The sequence below is a fragment of the Mus musculus genome, chromosome 6, assembly GCF_000001635.26.
Source record: "Mus musculus strain C57BL/6J chromosome 6, GRCm38.p6 C57BL/6J".
Taxonomy (NCBI): domain Eukaryota; kingdom Metazoa; phylum Chordata; class Mammalia; order Rodentia; family Muridae; genus Mus; species Mus musculus.
In genome coordinates, this window is record NC_000072.6 from 48,758,702 (window position 1) to 48,778,521 (window position 19,820).

Consider the following 19,820-nt stretch of genomic DNA (forward strand, 5'->3'; position numbering starts at 1 on the left):
GAATGGATTGTTTACACTGTTAAGAATTGGTGTTTTGTTTTTCAAAATTATGGTTATGTATTTTGTCCCGCGGGATTCAGTTATTTGTGGGTGCGAGGGGGACCGAAAACCTGGAAGAAAATGGGATTGGAAGGAAAAGAGGAGCAAGAAACCAAGTAGAGTGTCCTATTAAGGTCTCCGTTTATTAGGCTGAGATGCCTGGTTTTAAAGCATACATCTTGGGGAACGGGGAGGGATTGAGGGAGAATTTAACAAAGAACAAAGAGTGGGCATCTGCTGACATGAGGGCCGAAGTCAGGCGCCAGGCAGCGGGCACTCTGCATCTTATCTCCGGAACATAGATCCTCCTTGACAGCCTTGAGGTGTCAGGCCAGGCTCAGGTGTAACTCATGTCCTTGGAAGTTATGAAAGTCAGGAAGCGATAAGGAAGAGGGGATTGTAATTCAGCTTTTACAGCCTCAGGTGCCAGGAAGGGAACAGGGAGGAGGGAGTGACAACCGGCTCCTAGCACGAGGCCATTTGGCCTGTCAGGGTGGGAGGTTGTGAAGGGCTTGCTTTCTCACGGTTTGGTCTCTGACATTTATGCTCTAATATTGCAAAAGAAACTTAAAAATTTTAGTTAAACTGCCAGTGTTCGATTGGCTGCAGTTTGCAGCTCAATCACAGGCTCAGGGTTTTTAACTCGCCCATATTTGTAATTAAGAAAAAATCAAGCAAGTGGAGATGATTGCAAGAGTAATAAGTTAAAAACAGCTGAAGCACTGTACCATCCTGCCTCCCCCTTTACACATGCTTTATTGGATACAGTAGTAGAAGCAAATTTAACCCCCCAAGATTGGAAAGGAGATGTCAGTAGGATTAATCTGGGGTCAAATAAGGTCCAGATGAACCTTTTCAGGAATTTGTGGATAGACTGCTAAAAGCAGCTGGTAGAATTTTTGGACATCCTCAGGCAGGAGTTCCTTTTGTTACACAATTGGCTTATGAGGATGCTAATGCAGCCTGATGTGTTGCTATCTAGCCAGAACCTGATAAAAAGAAGCTTCCTCCCATGGCATTATAGCTTAGCTGTGCCTGATAGTAAAAGAATCGCTCAACTTATTTTAGTTCCCTTGCATCTGCTACCCTCCAAATTTGTTAAGAGTGAGAGAGGACAAAATGGCTTTGGTTCCTCTGATGTGTTCTGGGTCCAACCTATTACTAATAAGAGACCTAACCTTAAATTACTAATTGAAGAAAAAAATCTTTGAAGGATTAATAGACACTGGAGCTGATATACTCATTGACCTCCAAGTGATTGGTTATTCCATTAATCCAAATTAAAGTTCAAATTTAAGATGTATGAAAGGTTAATGAAACTAGAAACTTATGAGGCATTACAACCTGGCTTACCTACTCCAGCTGGTGTTCCAAAAAAATAGGTATAAAATTATTACAGATTTAAAAGATTGTTTTTATACTGTTCCTTTTCATCCTGATGATTGTAAAGGGTTTGCTTTTAGTGAGCTTATAATTTTGAAGAGCCCATGAAGTGATATCATTGGAAATTTTTGCCTCAAAGGATGGCTAATAGCCCGACATTATGCCAAAATTTTGTTTCTGCTTCAATACAAGAAGTTAGGACTTTGAATCATTCAGTGTATATTATTCACTCTATGGATATTTTGTTAGCTGATCCTTCTGATGGAGTTTTACTACAAGCCTTTGCTCTTCTTACACAAGCTTTAAAATTTTGGAGTAGTTGTTGCTCCAGAAGAGATTCAAAGACAATAAATATCTTTTTCAATATTTGGGGCTTCAGTTATATCCTAAACAAATTGTGGAACAGAAAATTCAAGTAAGAAAAGATATTTAGTTACTTTAAATGATTCTCAAAAGTTGTTAGGAGGTATTAATTGGCTAAGACCTCATCTTAAGCTTACCAGAGGAAAACTTAAACCTCTGTTTGATATTCTCAAGTTCTAATTCTAATTCCCCTGGACAATAAACTGATGAGGGAAAAACAGCTTTGTAGAAAGTAGAGGAAGCTCTTAGCCAACAACAGATACATTATATAGACTATGATCATTTGTTGGCAGTTTCACAGCTGTCCTTTGGCAAAACGGACCATTAATGTGGATTCACCTTCATCTCCAAGTAAAGTTTGAACACCCTATTATGAATCTGTTGCTGTGTTAATACAGAATTGTAGGATAGAATCATGAAAGTATTTTGGAAAGAATGTTTTAAGAACCTGATGAAATGTTTATTTCTCATTCCAAACAGCAATTAAATTGGTTATTGCAAACTACTGATATTTGGCCCATTGCACGGCAAACATTTTAGGCAAATTTGATAATCATTATTCAAAAGACAAGTTGTTAGAATTTACCTCTATACATTCTTTTGTATTTCCTGTAAATTTATGCATGCAGCCAATAAAGAATGCATTTACTGTATTTATAAACAGATCGTTTAATGAGAGAGAAACATATGTGATTAGATCACATGCTTATTCTCTTGAGTTTCCTCCTGCTTCACAAATGATTGAATTACATGCTGTAGCCAGTTTTTAAAATGTTGAAAAATCAAGCTTTTAATTTGTATATGGATAGCCAATATATAGCTCATGATTGGTTTACAATTGCTTGAAATTGTTCCCTTTTTAGATACTGCTAATTCTCAAATTTTACAGTTATGTATACAAATACAGCTTAATTTAAGAAACAGGTACTATTCCTTACTTTATAGGACATCTAAGAGCTCATACTGGATTGCCTGGACCCCTGTGCAATGCCACAGTAGATTTGTATACCAGGCAGATTATAGGCCTTACAGGAACAATTAGCCAAACAATCTCATTCTTTACATCATCAAAATAGTTTGAGAAAACAATTTCGTATTTCTAGAAAATATACATATTAAATTATAAAGACTTGTTCTCAGTGTCTTCAATTTCTTCACATACCACATAATGGTGGTGTTAATTCTCGAGGACTCGTACCTAATCAATTATGGCAAATGGATGTTACTCATATTTCCTTATTATCCTAAAGGACAAGGTATTGTGGAACAGGCCCATGGAACTTTAAAACAATATCTTCATAAAAAACAAGAAAGGGGGAATTATATCCCTGTATACTACAAAATTATTTAAGTCATGCTTTTTATTTTTAAAATTTCAAAATTTGGATTCCAAGGAACTATCTGAGTGTGGGAGGAGTAGCTACTGCCACTTCAACCTTGGTTTTGCAAGGAAAAAATTATGAGCTCCTTAGAACAGTAATAGATACAGATATAGAAAGGATAGAAACCTCTATTTCCTATTAGCAAGAATCTCTAACCTTGCCTGAGGTAGTCCTTCAAAACAGGAGAGGACTTGATCTTTTATTCCCACAACAGGGAGGACTACGTACAGCCCTCCATGAAGACTGTTACTTTATACTGATCATTCAGGAGTAGTAAAGGATTCTATGGCTAACGGTCGAGAAGGACTAGCCAAAAGATAAATAGAAAAAGGACAGAATCAGGGATGGTTTGAATCCTGGTTCTCCACTTCCCCATGGCTTACAACTTTAGTTTCTATACTGCTTGAACCATTCATTATAATCTTGTTGCCTTTAACTTTTGGATCTTGTATTGCTTTCAGCAAGCTCAGCCATTCACCATGACAGTTATCCATCACTATGAAGAAATGCATCGAGTGCATATTCATGTGTCCTTTGTGGTCCTGGTTTGAATGGGAAAGAGTGTGCTATAGAAGGCTGGTAGTCAGAGACAGGTATTCTTGAGCTCCTATCGACCTAAGACAGAGACATACTTTGCTATGTTTGTTCTCCCTGACAGGTAAGAAGCAACAATACAAACACCGAGAAGCCACCTGCTGTGCTGCTCTTTTTTTTTTTTTTTTTTTTTTTTTTGATGTGCCACTACCTGCCTGAGGCCTAACTTGCCAGAGGCTGAACCGGTTCTCTTCCAAGAATCTTCCGGAGTTAACACTGAACTGCTGATCTTCTTGAGTTCCCACTAAAAGGCTGACCTATCTACTTCAAAGGAACTTTGCTTGGCCAGGGACAGGCTTCCCCTTTTCTTTATAAAGCCTGTTTACTGACATTAAAATTGAACCTTGAACAGAAAGCTTGTCTTGGTTCCTTCCTTATCTCGCGCAGCCCAGCCCATCTTCTCTTCCAGGTTTCCAAAATGCCTTTCCAGACTAGAACCCAGGTCTGTGATCTGCTGGCCGGACACAACAGTGCTCTTCCCCAGCCTTGAGCAGGCTGAGCAGACCTTGAGTGCTTGCCACAATGGACTTAACTACCCAGGAGGAGTCATCACCTTGCTGCACCTGCAATTTCCTACAGGAACTTAGAAGAATAGACTGTCTGCTAACCTTGCCTTGCAATGTAATCCAGCAGAAATGAAGGATAGGTTTTGTGGTTTTCCCTTTATAAGCTGGAGCTGCAGAATTAAACTTTGAGCCTTGATCAGAACTTTGTCTTGGCTTCATCCTTCTCTCGCACCCAATCCTTTTCATTTCCAGCCCCCCTTTTAGGTAAACCCACTTCTCTGGATGGCTACATAAAGGCAATATGGAGATTTCTTTATTACTTCAAATGCTTTCAAATGTGTGAAAAGAAGCTTTGTTAACAATTAAGCACATCCTCAGACAGCCAAAAGGGACTCCGAAACAGTGGCAGACCATCAGGTATCTTCACAGCCAACTCCCAGGGACCCATGACAACAAGACACGTCATTAGCATGCACCACGGCCCCCCGACAAGAAGCCATATTTTCCCTCCACCCCCCCACCTCATTCAACCCCCCCCCCCCCCCGCCTACACAGGAAGCCCCTTTTCCTTAATAAACCTCACACGTGAGACCGGTGTTACTTTGTCAGAACTGAAATCCAAATCATTGGTTCAGTGGGGAAAGTTAATGGCCAACATATGTGGCAATACAGAAACTCGGGTGAGCTTCAGAGCTGGGTGGTGGGGAGCTCAGTTCCCTCCATCTCATCGAACAACATTGGGGCAAGAAGAGAGTCTGTCTCTACCTGTGTGTCTTCCTCCATAAGGGGAAACCTGTAGCTCCTCCCCCAGAGACTCTTACTGACTTCTCATTGGTTGGCATGGGCCTGCAGGCCCTTTCCTGGATCCATCATTCATAAAGAAAATAATAGAAAGTATTTAGATCAGACATCCTAGGAGTTAATGAGAGAAGCCTGGACCAAACCAGGATTCTAAAGGGGAAACAGAAGAGGCCGAGAAGAGCAGTGTCCACAGACCAGTATTGCTTTCGGGGATTCCACTTGAGGTTTAATAATAAAGACACAGCAACAGCGATATAATTTAAAGCTGTTGGCTTTTTGCCAAGGCAATCTCTCCGCTAGCCTCTAATTTAACCCGACTTCTCTGTGACTGTGTGTAGCTTTGCATGGCACTCATTACTTACTTCCCAGCCTCCCTCTGTCTCCTTTCTGTCTTCTCTCTCTCTCTCTCTCTCTCTCTCTCTCTCTCTCTCTCTCTCTCTCTCTCTCTCTCTCTCTCTCCAACTCCCTGCTTCTGTTCCAGCCCCAGTGCAGGCTGCCAGCTCTTTATTACCTAGAACAAACAAGCAAACAAACAACCCCCCACCCCCAAATCCCAACACACTCCTCACTCAACCAGTTTAAGCAAGGCTTTGTGTCCCGTCCAGCAGGACTCAGTTATTCGTGGGTGCGAGGGGGACCGAAAACCTGGGAGAAAATGGGATGGGAGAGAAAAGAGAAGCAAAGACCAAGTAGATCTTTCCTATCAAGGTCTCTGTTTATTAGGCTGAAACGCCGAGTTTTAAAGCACGCATTGAGGGGTATAGGGAGGGGTTGAGGGGGAATTAACAAAGAACAAAGAAGTGGGCATCAGGGGACATGAGGGCTGAAGTCAGGCGCCAGGTGGCGGGCACTCTGAGTCTTATCTCCGGAACATAGATCCTCCTTAACAGCCTTGGGTGTCAGGCCGGGCTCAGCGCATAACTGTCCTTGGATGTCATGGGAGTCAGGAAGAGGGGACTATAATTCAGCTTTTACAGACTCTGGTGCCAGGAAGGAAACAGGGAGAAGGGAGTGACAACCGGCTCCTTAGCACAAGGCCATTTGGCCTGTCAGGGTGGGAGACTGTGAAAAGCTCCCTTTCTCACGGTATGGTCTCCAACAGCTTTGGGGGCTACATGGAGGAAGATCACCTTCCCCAAGGCAGCTTGCCTTTCTTTTTGGGGGCAGGAAATGACAAACCTTTACATATCCTGCTAGCCTGTTGCTGGCTTAATTAACAATTGAAAACACCAGGACATACCACACTTCACACTTTTTTTCCCATAGGTAGAAAACACAATATTTGTGAGTGATCCCAATCCACAATAAAATGCAGAGCATTAAACATAAAATAAGAGAAAAAAGAAAACGAAGAAGATTAATATGGCCAACACCAAATACCAACAAAAATCTGAATGCAACACCTCCAACTTTTTGCCTATGGGGAGGACCTTGAGGACCCAGCTGCCCTCCTGCTCCTCCAGCTCCCACCTCTGTTTCTCCACCTCCTGCCTCACCTTGGCCAGGTAGCACCTATAGGCTTCCTGGTGCACACTGTAACCTTCTCTAAGGAGTGTCTCGGCATGAAGGAAGAGGTCATTGCTGTGGAAGGAGCCTTCACACTCCTGTTCCAGCCTCCTCACCAGGGCCATGAGCTCTGCCAGCTGCCCTTGCTGCTCCTCCCCAGAGGCCCTGTTGTTGAAGGCACAGTACCTCCTCCCACACTCCTGAACCAGGCTGCGCAGGCTGCGGTTGTCAGTGTGGGTCACAAACTCTTCCAAGGACTTCTCTGCCAGGTCTTCCTTGCGGGTGAAGAGGACGATCATGTGCCTCATGACCCCTACCCCAAAGACCTCCTTCACCATCCTCACAGCCATGACATCTTCAGCTGTGAAGCGTCCCAGCTGGGTCACCAGCAACAACACATGGGGGCCTGGGGCACACAGCAGGTAGCAGTCTCCGATGTCCTTGTCCATGTCTTGGTTCTGGGCCTTTGACTCAAAGATGGGGGGTGTGTCTACCACTAGGATGCTCCTCCCCTCCCATGTGCCTGTCTCTGCCTGGCTGGTCCTTGTCACAGACTGGCCTCTGAGCCTGGACTCGAATGCTGGTCGTCGGAGGAGGCTGTTCCCTGTGGCGCTTTTACCGCAGCCAGATTTGCCCACCAGGAGGATCCTCAGTGGCCTTGACCCTGAGGTGCAGCCACCTTTCTTTCCGCCTGTGGGAGTGTAGGGAAGCTCAGGTATAAGAAATGAACCATTAAAAGGATGGCTGAAAACTGATAGGAATTAGCGGGAACCAATTAGGAACTCAACCCCTCTGCTTTACCAACATTACACCCATCACACAGGGGACTTCTGGGATCAAGTGTTCCTGATGTTTAGTGTCTAACACATCTTTTCCTGAAGAATTGATGATTTTAGCACTATTCCAGGACCTTCCTCTGAGATGATAGGCCATTGCAGTATGCTCAGGGCCTTCTAGGGTTGGTCATTCTAACTGTCTGCTTCTTTATCTCTGTCTCCTCCCATCTATCCAGATCTCTACTTTACAGACAGTGAGATTTTATATTGAAGAACTTGCCCTTGCTTTGGAGAGTGTAACAGTTAATGGCCTAATATGTCCAATTATCTGGGAGAACATTCTCTTGCTTTAGGTGCTGGAGGGAAGTTTGTCCCTTTCTAGGCACTGGGCAGTCACTGTTGACTTTGCAAGGGAGTCCTACCTCCACCAGCCTTCTTACCTGTTACAACATTCTGAAGTGTTTCCATTTTTTTTCTAGAAGGAGAAATATGCAAAAAGTGTTCATATTGGATTTGAATGTAACATGCAATACCAAGCCCAATATCTTGTAGGAAGAGACATCAGAGCAAAGAAAGAAAGAACTGCTGACATCACACACGCAATACTTAGAGGTAGTTCTAGATGACCCAAAGGAGAAAGACCCAAGAAATGGGTCTGTGCACGTGAGCATATGGATATACTCATTGTCACCATAACTAATCTTCATCCCACAATAATAGTTCATTAAGTTGCTCAGTTATTTCCTACCGGGCACATGAGCACATGGCTATCTGGGGTTCTTTGGGAACCCAGTACTAGAAACTGACCCCCAGTACCTCCAAGAGACAAATGAACTTCTTCCCACGTTCTGGCAATGGTTCTGCCATGCCCAGAGTTGAGCTGAGTGCAGACCACAGGATTTTCTCTGCCTAACCTGGGAAAGTTCCCAGAAAACCAGGAGCAACTGTTCACCAAGGAGTAGGAGTGCACTGTGGGACCTGTTTGGGAGTGGTGGGCTGCCCCCAGTAAGCAGAAAGAAAAGCTAAGTCCTAAGGCTGCATAGTCAATGTGCTGTGCTCCTGGAATCTACAGCTTCCCTGTTTCCAGTTCAATCCTGGGATTAGAAACACCTCGAGGGTGTCTTTCTTTCAGGCCCTTCCTTTCCTTCTACCCTGTTCTTCACAAGCCTTTCTGATCCTTGTCCTACCCCACTCTACCTACCTCTTGTACCAGGTTAGGGAGAACAACTTCCCAGCTTTTTTACCAGGAAGAACCTATACAGACCTTCCAAATTCAGGCCCCTGCTTGTCAAAGCTTTTGAGTATTTCCTTGACTATGTTCCAGGAGTAAGGTCTTGTATTAGTCTGGTTCTGTAGAGGAACAGAACTTAATAGAACACACACACACACACACACACACACACACACAATAGAAAAGGGATTTATTAGAATGGCTTACAGTCTCTGGTCCAGCCAGTCCAACTATGCCTGTTTACCAATGGGAAGTCCAGTAGTTGTTCAGTCCATGAGTCTGGACATCTCAGATGGTCTGTAGTATACACTGGAATCCTGAAGAAATATGCTCTAATGCCAGTGAAGGAATGCACTTGACAGTGAGAATGAGAGTAATGAAGCAAAGAGAGCAAGCTTCCTTCTTCCATGGCTGCCAGCAGATGGTGTGACGGTATGACCCAGGTTAAAGGTGAATCTTCCCATCTCAAGGATCCAGATTAGAAATTGGTCTCCCTTTAAAACAGTTAATTAAACAAGCAAAAAACCCCTCATAGGCGTGCCCAGCAATTTGGTTTTTACTTAATTCTATATGTAGTCAATCCCATATGTAAGCAAAATGAAACGAAAATATCCAACATTAGCCTCAAAATGAGTGTCTAAAGAATGTCTAATTAGCCAGGCAGTGGTCACACCTTTAATCCCAGCACTTGGGAGGCAGAGGCAGGTGGATTTCTGAGTTCAAGGCCAGCCTGGTCTACAGAGTGAGTTCCAGGACATCCAGGGCTATACAGAGAAACCCTGTCTTGAAAAACCAAAATAAAATAAAATAAAATAAAATAAAATAAAATAAAATAAAATAAAAAGAATGTCTAATTACAGAACCTCAGGGTCTCTGGTGTGTCACTTAAAAACACTTTTTGAAACAAATGGATTTTCTAGATGTTTTCTAGCTCTTCCACATATGAAACCGTCCAGAGACCAACTTGACAAGAAATATAAATTAAAATAAATATAAATTAAACTTTAATTTCAACACTGGATGCCAGGATCCAGCATTTAGCCCAGTAACTTTCAGCCTCCAGACACCTGCAGGGCTCAGGCATTCTGTCCCTCCATGGTCATGTGAGCCAGTTCCTAAAGCAAATCTCTGAATCTGTTGTTTCCATTGCCCTGGAGAGCTGAAGTCCATCAAAGCCAAGGCTCAGCTGAAGCAGAAAGATGCAGAGAACCAAACTCGACCCTCAGCTTTGCTTTGTTCTCTTTGTAAGAAAGAAGAGGAAAGGGTTGAAGCTCAGTCCTGAGGCCCTGTGGAAGCCCTGAGCGGCTTACACGTCTGTGAGGGGACTGACTAGGTTGAACAACACTGCCGATGAAAGAGCGAAGGTCACACTACCACTGCTTCCTGTACAGCTCCCTGGGCTGTGCTCCTCAGCGTATGCTGATGGGTGGGGTCTGGCGCCCCTAGGTGCTTACCAACAGTCTCTCAGGCAGGAGTACTCATACAATGCCTTTGGCCAAGCAACTGGTGGCAGGTCATTCCTCCAAATTGAGAGCCTTAAACTGCTGCCATCTCAGAATCAAGCCTGAGGAGAAAGAGGAGCGAAAGCAAGAGTGGAAACATTGCTTCTCAAGCCTTTTTCTTTAGACATTTTTTTTTCCTCTCCAGTGCTTTCTCTAGTCTGAACCCACACAGTTCCAGCAAAATGACTGTCACCTTGCTGTTTCTCATCTGTACCCCTTTCCCACGCGGTCCCCTTCATTTTATGCTGGGCCACCATTTTTTCAAGACAGCAGTGTGCCCTGTCCCCACCCACTAGGATCCAAGTGTCAGCCCACCCCTACCACTCCACCACTTCACCCACACACCTGTCAGTCCTTTCGTTTATTTTTTAAGAAGTCAGTGTGTGTGTGTGTTTGTGTGTGTGTGTCAGTTATTTCTGGCCCTTGGTTGAACCTTGGAGCTAGCAAAAGTGGAAGAGCTCCCCATATCTAAGAGGCCCTCCCCTGGCAGTGCTTCCCTCATGCAGGACTGGAAGAGACTGGAAGAGGGCATGGGCAGGCCACACTTAGAAGCACTGTGAGAAGGTCACAGACTTGTGTGTTGGCCTTGTGCAGATTATCTTGGTCTCATTTGAGAAAACTGATAATATCATTCTTTCTTTCCCATATCCTTCACCACAGCATCTTGAGAACAAACTGTCCTAATGGGGAAAATGTGTCATGCTGTTATGAGGGAAAACCAGTGTGCAATGGTCATGGGGTCCTTTCCGGGAATAAAAGCTTTACTGCCTGCAGCTTCATTCTGTTTGCTTTGACTGGTCTTTAAAGAATGTATTACTTTATCCAAAACAAACAGCAAATGCTTTCTGTGAACAGATGAACCTGAGTGAACGCACACCTTTAATCCCAGCACTCGGGAGGCAGAGACAGGCAGATTTCTGAGTTGAAGGCCAGCCTGGTCTACAGAGTGAGTTCCAGGACAGCCCGGGCTACACAGAGAAACCCTGTCTCGAAAAACAAAACAAAACAAAACAAATTCCCTCCTGCCCAGCACTGTGAATGTTCACCAAGAAAAAGAAAAGTGATGGGAAAGAAAGAAAATTAAACCTGCAGGGGACGGGGAGATAAGATAGCCAGTCCAGCCACTCAGTGAGTACTGGATTCAGTGAGATGATACGCCAATAGATAATTTAGCCAGTCAGAGAGTGCAGACCACAGTCAGTGATGGAAAAAGACATCTGGTGTCCCTTTGCTCTCCAACATCGAGGAACCCAAGGCTCTGGGGAAGAGCCTGGGGTTGTTCTTATCCATTGATAGAGTCCTGACCCCGACTGGATAAAGCGAATGCTAGTCAGACAGCTAGGGTTCCTTCTGGACGATGGGTAGTGTATGAACTTCAGATCACCCATGGGGCCCACGTTCCATCTTCCTGCCACAACTCTAATTTCCCAGCTCACAAAACCCGGTCTGATGCCCCGTCCCAAAGACTGGTTCCCCTCCAGCTGCTCTCTGGTTCCCAGACACTCAATACAAGCCTGGCTGACAGCTCTAGGGAAATTGCTTTAGAAGCTTGTCTGCTCCCTTTCGCCCTTGGAAAGCAAGGAGAATGTCTAAGAGTCCACCTCTCCTGAGTCCTCAGTGGTGTGTTAGCCTTGTTCTGTGAGGGAGAAAACTCACTGATGTTCCACAGACAAGACTAAAAGTCCCTGGGGAACAGGAATTTCTCTACAGTCTATGAAAAAAGATCAGTTGTCTTTCCCTTCAGGTTGACACTAATTGTTACTGGTAGATTTAAGGGTGAGCAGGATAGAAGAACACCACACACACACACACACACACACACACACACACACACACACACCACAAGATCCCTGTTACCTGGTGAGTTCCTGAGGATCTTTCCATTCAAGATCTATAGCCACTGTGGAGCTACCTTCCAGGCCTAGGCAGCCTCTCACATTGGTTTGTAGTCTTTCGTAAAAGTACAAGAGCTACAAGAGGTGAAGGCCAGCTCACAAGATCTGTCTTCCAGGGGGAGGAAGACGGTGTCTCCTGAGGGGTGGGAAAGGGTGATGTACATGAGTTTCTCTGAAAAGGGGTGCTCTGAGGGCCACTGAAGAAGGCAGCCAGTGGAAAAGGTTGATTTAAAAAAAAAAAAAAAGTTCTGCTTCCTGCTCCACCCTCATCGGCCACACCACTGAGATGTTTGTGTACAAAGTATTCTCTATGGGCCTAAGAGAATCTAGAAGTCTAAAAGCATGGGCAACCCAAGACTCTAGCTTCTGCTCCTCCTCACCAGGCAGACAGCATGCATCTCTTCTGCTCTGCTGTTTACCTCTGCCATCCGGAGGTAGCTTCTTAGATGGAATTTGAGGTGGCAGTTGAGCCTAAAGTGGCTCTCTCCAGGGCCCACTGGACAGATCAATAGCTATCATGCTTGAGCCTGGCTAAGGTACCCTGGCTTCTAGGGAGAGTATGGGAGAACAAGGCTTAGGTTTTCTCACCTGGGCAGACCTTGTCTCCACAGAAGCCATGAAGCTAGCTACCCAGTCTATAGTATGGTTTAGGCAAAGCAACAGCACTTAGTGGAATCCCAAGTCCCTGTGCCTCTGCCTGCTGCCCTGCAGGACTCAGGATCCGGAGTGAGCCAGGTCTCCTCCCTGGAGGAGTTCCACTTAGCCGTGTGTTTGAGTTCAGATCACTTTTTTATTCACTTGCTGTTCTTTTCCGCGTATGAGTGTTTTGCCTACATGTATGCAAGTGCCCTCTGCACATGCCTGGTGCTTGCAGAAGCCAGGAGAGGCTGCTGGATCCCCTGGATCTGGAACTATTAACACTTGTAAGGCTCCTTAACTACTGAGCCATCCCTCCAATCCCAAGTTTGGGTGATTTTTTTTTTTTTTTAAACAAAAGAATGTTCAAGGAGGAGAGTGGGATATGGGATCTATTTGGGTGAAATGAATATAGATGTTGTTCCTATAACCTGCATGTTCATATCCTTAGCTTTTTGTTTTGTTTTGTTTGTTGGTTTTTTTCGAGACAGGGTTTCTCTGTGTAGCCCTGGCTGTCCCGGTCTGTAGACCAGGCTGGCCTTGAACTCAGAACTATCTGCCTGCCTCTGCCTCCCAAGTGCTGGGATTAAAGGTGTGAGCCACCACTGCCTGGCTGTTGTTTTGTTTTGTTGTTTTAATTGACATGTATGCTCTTGTGGGTTCCTGAATCCACCTCAGCTCCTGCAGTGTGATTTCTTCCTCACAGAACTCAGGGATTGTTTGGAACCTTTTCTCACTGCAGCTTTCTGGTCCACGCCTCCAAAGGGAAGGTGCATCCTGCTGTGAAGGGACGGTCAGCAGGAAAGGAAGCCAGACTGCAGCCAATGAGAACAAGAGCCTGAGGCTCAAAACTGTAGGAAGGGAGTGGGAACTGGCGTCGACGTCTTGCAAACACTGCCCCCTGCTGGTTACCTGCTGGTTTGCTGTGTTCTGTTTTGCCCAGTCTGGAAATATTGAACAGTGGTTTGGGGGAGTTGTTTGTTTATTTTTGATGTGCCTGAGCTCGCACGTGCACATGCTCCTGAGTGAACACAGGAAAGCCAGAAGACTGACTGAAGGTGTCTTCTATTACTGCGATACCCTATTGCCTTGAAATAGGATCTCTCAGTGAATTCTTGATTTCTACTAGGTTGACTGCCAGGAGCTCTAGGACCTGCCACTTTGCGCCCGATGCTGAGATTACAGGCACAAGCAGTCATGCCCAGATTTTTATTTGGATGCTGGGGATTCCAACTTAGGTTCTCATGCTTGCACATAAAAAGTTCTTACTCACTGAAGGCTAACCGTCGCCTCTCAGCCTCAACAAATGCTTTCCTTTTGACTTGCTACTCTAGAGAGCCCTCCTTTCTCATCACCTTGTTTAAAACCATGCTGCTGTACCCACACGAGAGTCCAAACACGAATGCCTATGGCAGATTTGTTCACAAAGCCCATCCAAATGCAGAGACAACTCAGATACACTTTAGTAGGTGGGTGTGACACACCCGGGCAATGGGAACTACAAAGAGATGCGTTAGCAGGACACATGGAGCCTCAGAGGGAACGTATATACATGCTGCTACGTGAAAGAAGCTGATCTGGCAGGGCTCTGTGCTGTATAGCCACAGCTCTGTCGCATGCTGGAAAGGACAACTGTGAAGATCACCTGTGGTCAGGGACTTGGGGAAGTAGAGGGAGAAATGAACAGTGAAGTCAGAGGAATCTATGCTAATGAGATATTCTATCTGACCTGTGGGTTGCTGTTATCACCCACTTGTCAGGACCCACAGGATGTCAAACACCATGAGTGACCCCTGCTGTAAAGCTACACACTTTAGTTAATAAAATACATGAATACAATTCCATGGACAGCAACAATACTCCACTAATGCAACATGTTACTGATAGGAGAAACTGGTAAGGAGAGCATGCCCCCTCTGTACTTTCTGCTCAGATTTTCTGTAAATTTAAAACTGCTGAGGATGGAGAGATAACCGCAGTTGAGACCATCAGCTGCTCTTTCAGAAGACTCGAGTTCAATTCCCAGCACTCACAACCATCTGTAACTCATCCCAACATTTTCTTCTAGCCTCTGCAGGCACTGTAGCACACGGTGCACATATACATTGCAGACAAAACCATTTATACATATAAAAGAGAAAATATAGGTTAAATGAATTTTTAAGAACTTATTTTTAATAAAGTTAATTAATTTAAACTCAGCAGAGGATAAAAAGGGATGAGACAGGGCAAGAATCAGAGTAAAGGAGGTGAAATAGAGAGGGGGGTTGAAAAGGGATGAGAAGAGGAAAATAAAGGGTAGGAGAGCAATGGTCGCTCGTACTTGACAAATCAAAGCCTGTAAAAGCATAGCGAGAGATAGCCAAGGTCACCAGCTGGCAATGCTGGTGGGAGTGCTGGGAGAATGTTTATTTTATTTCTGTGTGTATGAATATGTGATTGTGTGTGCACATGAGTGAAGGTCATGCCAGAAGAAGGTATTAGGTCCCCTGGAGCTGAAACTGCAGAAGGCCGTGAGCTGATGTGGGGTCTGGGAACCAAACTTGGTTTCTTAGGAAGACCAGAAAGTGTTCTTAGCTGCTCGGCCATCTCTCCATCTCTCCATCTCCGTGAGTTAGTCTTAAATGACTGCAGAGGGCTGATTCGACCCTGGGATGCTGACATTTCTTTCTCTGGCTGCCTCTGCCTCTTACATCACAGTGAAGGCTTTTATCTCACCACGGCTCTCAGCACTGTTTCCTTCATCTGGTTACTTGATTTATGGTTGTTGTTTATGTATAGGACCCATCTCTAGCTTCTCTAATTGCCCATTTGATTCATAGGCAAATGGATGACAGGCAAATGATAGACAAATCTGTTAAATATATAATATAATGGAGAGTTACATTTCACAAAATTGCATAGCAGCAGGAAAGTGGGACTGATATTTTAGAGCATTAAATTATGTGTTCTGTATTATTTAGTAAGTATACTATTATCTAATAATGTATGTACTAATTTAAATGCATAGCTCCTATGTCAGTGTTCTTAAAACTTTCTAAAGAGATACAAATAATAAGTTGATACAGTGGACTTTTAATTTTAGTACTTGAGAGGCAAAGGCAGACATTTTTGAGCTTGTGGCCATCCTGGTTTACATAGTGAGTTCTAGGTCAGCGCCAGGGTTGAAAAGTGAGATTCTGTCTCAACAACAACAACAACAACAACAACAATAAAATTCACTAGAAGTGACCAAATGAAATCACAAAAGTTACTCAATACAAAATAGGGCAAAAATTAAGGCTAGGAAAACCCAGAAAGATCAAAACCAGATATACGATGATTACTTTAATTCAATAGCACTAATAGCTACATTAAATGAATAGCCAACATATTTTCAAACCATAGCCTGTTAGGCTATTAGAAAATAGGACCCCATGGAAGGAGTTACAGAGACAAAGTTTGGAGCTGAGACAAAAGGATGGACCATCTAGAGTCTGTCTTATGCAGGGATCCATCCCATAATCAGCCTCCAAACGTTGACACCATTGCATACGTTAGCAAGATTGTGCTGATAGGACCCTGATATAGCTGTCTCTAGTGAGACTATGCCAGGGCCTAGCAAACACAGAAGTGGATGCTCACAGTCAGCTATTGGATGGATCACAGGGCCCCCAATGGAGGAGCTAGAGAAAATACCCAAGGAGCTAAAGGGATATGCAACCCTATAGGTGGAACAGCATTATGAACTAACCAGTGTGGGAAGCAGTTTCCGCTGTGTCTGCGTGGCCTAACTGGTAAACAAGCAATATGCGCATGTGCAAGAGTGTGTTCGCGCCAAGTCACTGCCCATCCTGGGGCGTGCTGAGAGAGCAGCCAATCAGGTGTGGACACGCTGCACTGAGGTGTATATAAGCAGTGCCTTTTTGGGGCTTGGGGTCTTCCTCTTCATGCTGAAGCTAGCATAATAAAACATTGCTGCAGAAGGATCTGGTTGTCCACATGTGTTCTTGCTGGCGAGACGATAGCGTGCAGGACAAGTGGTGCCAAAACCTGGGAACGCCTTACCATCACCGGCGCTGAGGAGACCCTCTGTTCGCGGGGCGGATTCAGAACTGCAGCCAGGTTAAGTTTTTCAAGGTAAGCTCTGAGAGGCATGTTTGGTTCTGGTCTTTCTCCACAACTAGAAGGGGCAGTGGAAGCCTTCGTAATTGTTTTTGCGGCACTTATCCTTTTCCTTATAGTGAAAGCAGGACAGAGAGTGCTGGAGGAGGTTCAAGACAGCATGTCAGAAACAGAGCGGGGTAAAAGATTAGGAGCTCAAAGAAAAAAGGGTATACCTAAGAAAAAGGGCCCTTCCACGGACCCTGGATCCAAGGAAGTGAGAGAATGGGGAAAGGACGCCCCGGGAGAGAAGAGAGAGGAGCGGGGGGGAAAGAGGCCCCCCAAAAGAAGAGCCTTTATCCGGTAAAGGAACTTGAAGCTCTGGGACTTGATGGTTCAGATTCAAGTAAGGAGCTTAGTCCCACTGATGAGGAAGATCTGGAGGAGGAAGATGCTCATTATGAGGAAGAGAGACATCATCCTGATGAAAGACGGCCTAGCGAATCAGAGAGGAAGTCCAAAAGGAATGGAAGCAAGGGTCAGGTCGTTGTTTGGTCTTCAGGCCCTAGTTTCCCTCCATCTTATGTGGAAAATTTTCGTTCAGATACTTTTATCCCTCGAGACGAGCAGCAAAAATTACAGCAGGTGTTTCCTGTCTTTGAGGCAGCGGATGGAGGATGCGTTCATGCGTCTGTGGAGCACATACAGATCAAAGAACTTGCCGAGTTGGTCCGTAATTATGGAGTTAGTTCCAATTTTACTTTATCTCAAGTCGAAAGACTTGCTACTTTGGCCATGACTCCGGGAGACTGGCAAATGGTGGCAAAGGCTGTGCTCACTAATATGGGACAGTATTTAGAATGGAAGCCTTATGGTATGATGCCTCTCAAACACAAGCAAGGGCTAATGCTGCTGCTGAAGGAGATCAGAGGAATTGGACGTTTGATCTACTGACAGGTCAGGGACAATATGCTGCCAACCAGACAAATTATAATTGGGGAGCATACACTCAGGTTTCAGCTGCTGCCATTAAGGTGTGGAAAGCACTTTCAAGGAAAGGAGAGGCAGGAGGACATCTGACAAAAATTATACAAGGACCTCAAGAGCCATTTTCAGAATTTGTAGCCAGGATGATGGACGCTGCAGGAAGAATCTTTGGGGATCCAGAGCAGGCAATGCCCCTAATAGAGCAGCTGGTCTTTGAACAGGCTACACAGGAGTGCAGGACAGCAATTACGCCTAGAAAGAGCAAAGGATTGCAGGACTGGCTAAGGATTTGCCGAGAGCTTGGAGAACATTTTGGTTAGAACATTGGAACAATGGGGATTGCATGTAGTCACAGAAAAGGTGCAAATTGCCAAGATGGGAACATTTTTGGGGTCAGTCATTTATCCTGAAAAGATTGTTCCGCAGAAAGTAGAAATTCGCAAAGATTGTCTTTATACCTTAAATGATTTTCAGAAATTGTTAGGGGATATAAATTGGTTGAAACCGTTTTTGAAAATCTCATCTGCAGAATTAAAGCCTTTATTTGATATCCTGGAAGGAGACCCTCACATCTCCCCCAGGGCACTTACCCCTGCTGCTGGTCAGGCTTTACAAATTGTAGAAAATGCCTTGTAGGAGGCTCAATTGCAATGCATTGATGAGTCACAGTCTTTTGACTTGTGTGTCTTTAAGACAGCCCAATTGCCAACAGCAGTTTTGTGGCAAAATGGGCCCTTATTATGGGTTCATCCAAATGCATCTCCTGCTAAAATAATAGATTGGTACCCTAATGCAGTTGCACAACTCGCACTTCGAGGGTTAAAAGCAGCTATTACTTATTTTGGAAAAGAACCTTATCTTTTGATTGTACCATATACCTCTGTACAAGTTCAGACCTTGGCAGCTACATCTAATGATTGGGCAATTTTAGTCACCTCCTTTTCAGGACAGATTGACAATCATTACCCAAAGCATCCAATCTTAGTTTGCCCTGAGTCAGGCTATAGTGTTTCCGCACGTAACAGCCAAGAATCCACTCACAGATGGGATTGTAGTGTACACTGATGGATCAAAAACTGGTATGCGTGCTTATGTGGTTAATGGTAAGGTAGTATCTAAGCAATATAATGAAACCTCACCTCAAGTTGTGGAATGCTTAGTGGTACTGGAGGTTCTTGAGGCCTTCCCAGGACCGCTTAATATTGTGTCTGATTCTTCCTATGTAGTTAATGCAGTTAATCTTCTTGAGACAGCTGGGGTAATAAAACCCTCCAGTAGAGTCGCCAACATTTTTCAACAAATACAATTTGCCTTATTAAATAGAAGGTTCCCCGTTTATATCACCCATGTCAGAGCACATTCGGGCCTCCCTGGTCCTATGTCTCTAAGAAATGATTTGGCGGATGAAGCCACTAAGATTGTGGCCGTTGCTCTGTCTTCCCAGGCAGAAGCTGCAAAAGAATTTCATAAGCGCTTTCATGTGACGGCTGAAACTTTACGCCGCCGCTTTGCATTAACTAGAAAAAAAGCTAGAGAAATTGTTACTCAAAGCCAAAATTGTTGTGAATTCTTACCTACCCCTTATGTGGGAATAAACCCACATGGTATAAGGCCATTACAGGTCTGGCAAATGGATGTTACACATATCCCTTCTTTTGGAAGAAGTCAGTATCTACATGTGTCAATTGATACTTGCTCTGGAATCATGTTTGCCACGCCTCTGACAGGAGAGAAAGCCTCACATGTGATCCAACATTGCCTGGAGGCATGGAGTGCTTGGCGTAAACCCACTATTTTAAAGACTGACAATGGACCAGCATATACCTCTAATAAGTTTCAACAGTTTTGTCATCAAATGAATGTGACACATTTGACAGGCCTTCCCTATAACCCTCAGGGACAAGGCATTGTGGAACGTGCTCATCGCACTATAAAAGCTTATTTAATAAAACAAAGAAGGGGAATTGTGGAAGACGCGATATCCCCAGTACCAAGAGTTGCTATTTCCATGGCACTCTTTACCATTAATTTTTAAAATCTTGATGAGCATGGTCACTCTGCGGCTGATCATCATAGTTTGGAGCCCGATAGGCCAAAGGAAATGGTCAAATGGAAAAATGTCCTTGATAATAAATG

General features: G+C 44.4%; 1 protein-coding gene across 1 annotated transcript; it reads right to left on the reverse strand.

Moving 5' to 3' along the window:
- Positions 1-5,762: 5,762 nt before the first annotated feature.
- Positions 5,763-12,150, reverse strand: Gimap3 (GTPase, IMAP family member 3). The gene is made up of 5 exons (NM_031247.3): positions 11,941-12,150; positions 10,036-10,145; positions 8,789-9,075; positions 7,791-7,825; positions 5,763-7,265 (listed from the first exon to the last, which is right to left on the reverse strand). Exons 4-5 carry the CDS (start codon positions 7,816-7,818, stop codon positions 6,388-6,390), a joined length of 906 nt encoding a protein of 301 aa, NP_112537.2. The 5' UTR covers positions 7,819-7,825; positions 8,789-9,075; positions 10,036-10,145; positions 11,941-12,150; the 3' UTR covers positions 5,763-6,387.
- Between the last annotated feature and the right edge of the window lie 7,670 nt (positions 12,151-19,820).

Coding starts and splice junctions, on each gene's coding strand:
- Gimap3 (NM_031247.3), bottom strand. CDS start 7,818: ATGGAAACACTTCAGAATGTTGTAACAG. Junction 7,266..7,790: donor ACTTCAGAATGTTGTAACAG/GTAAGAAGGCTG, acceptor ACACTCCCACAG/GCGGAAAGAAAGGTGGCTGC.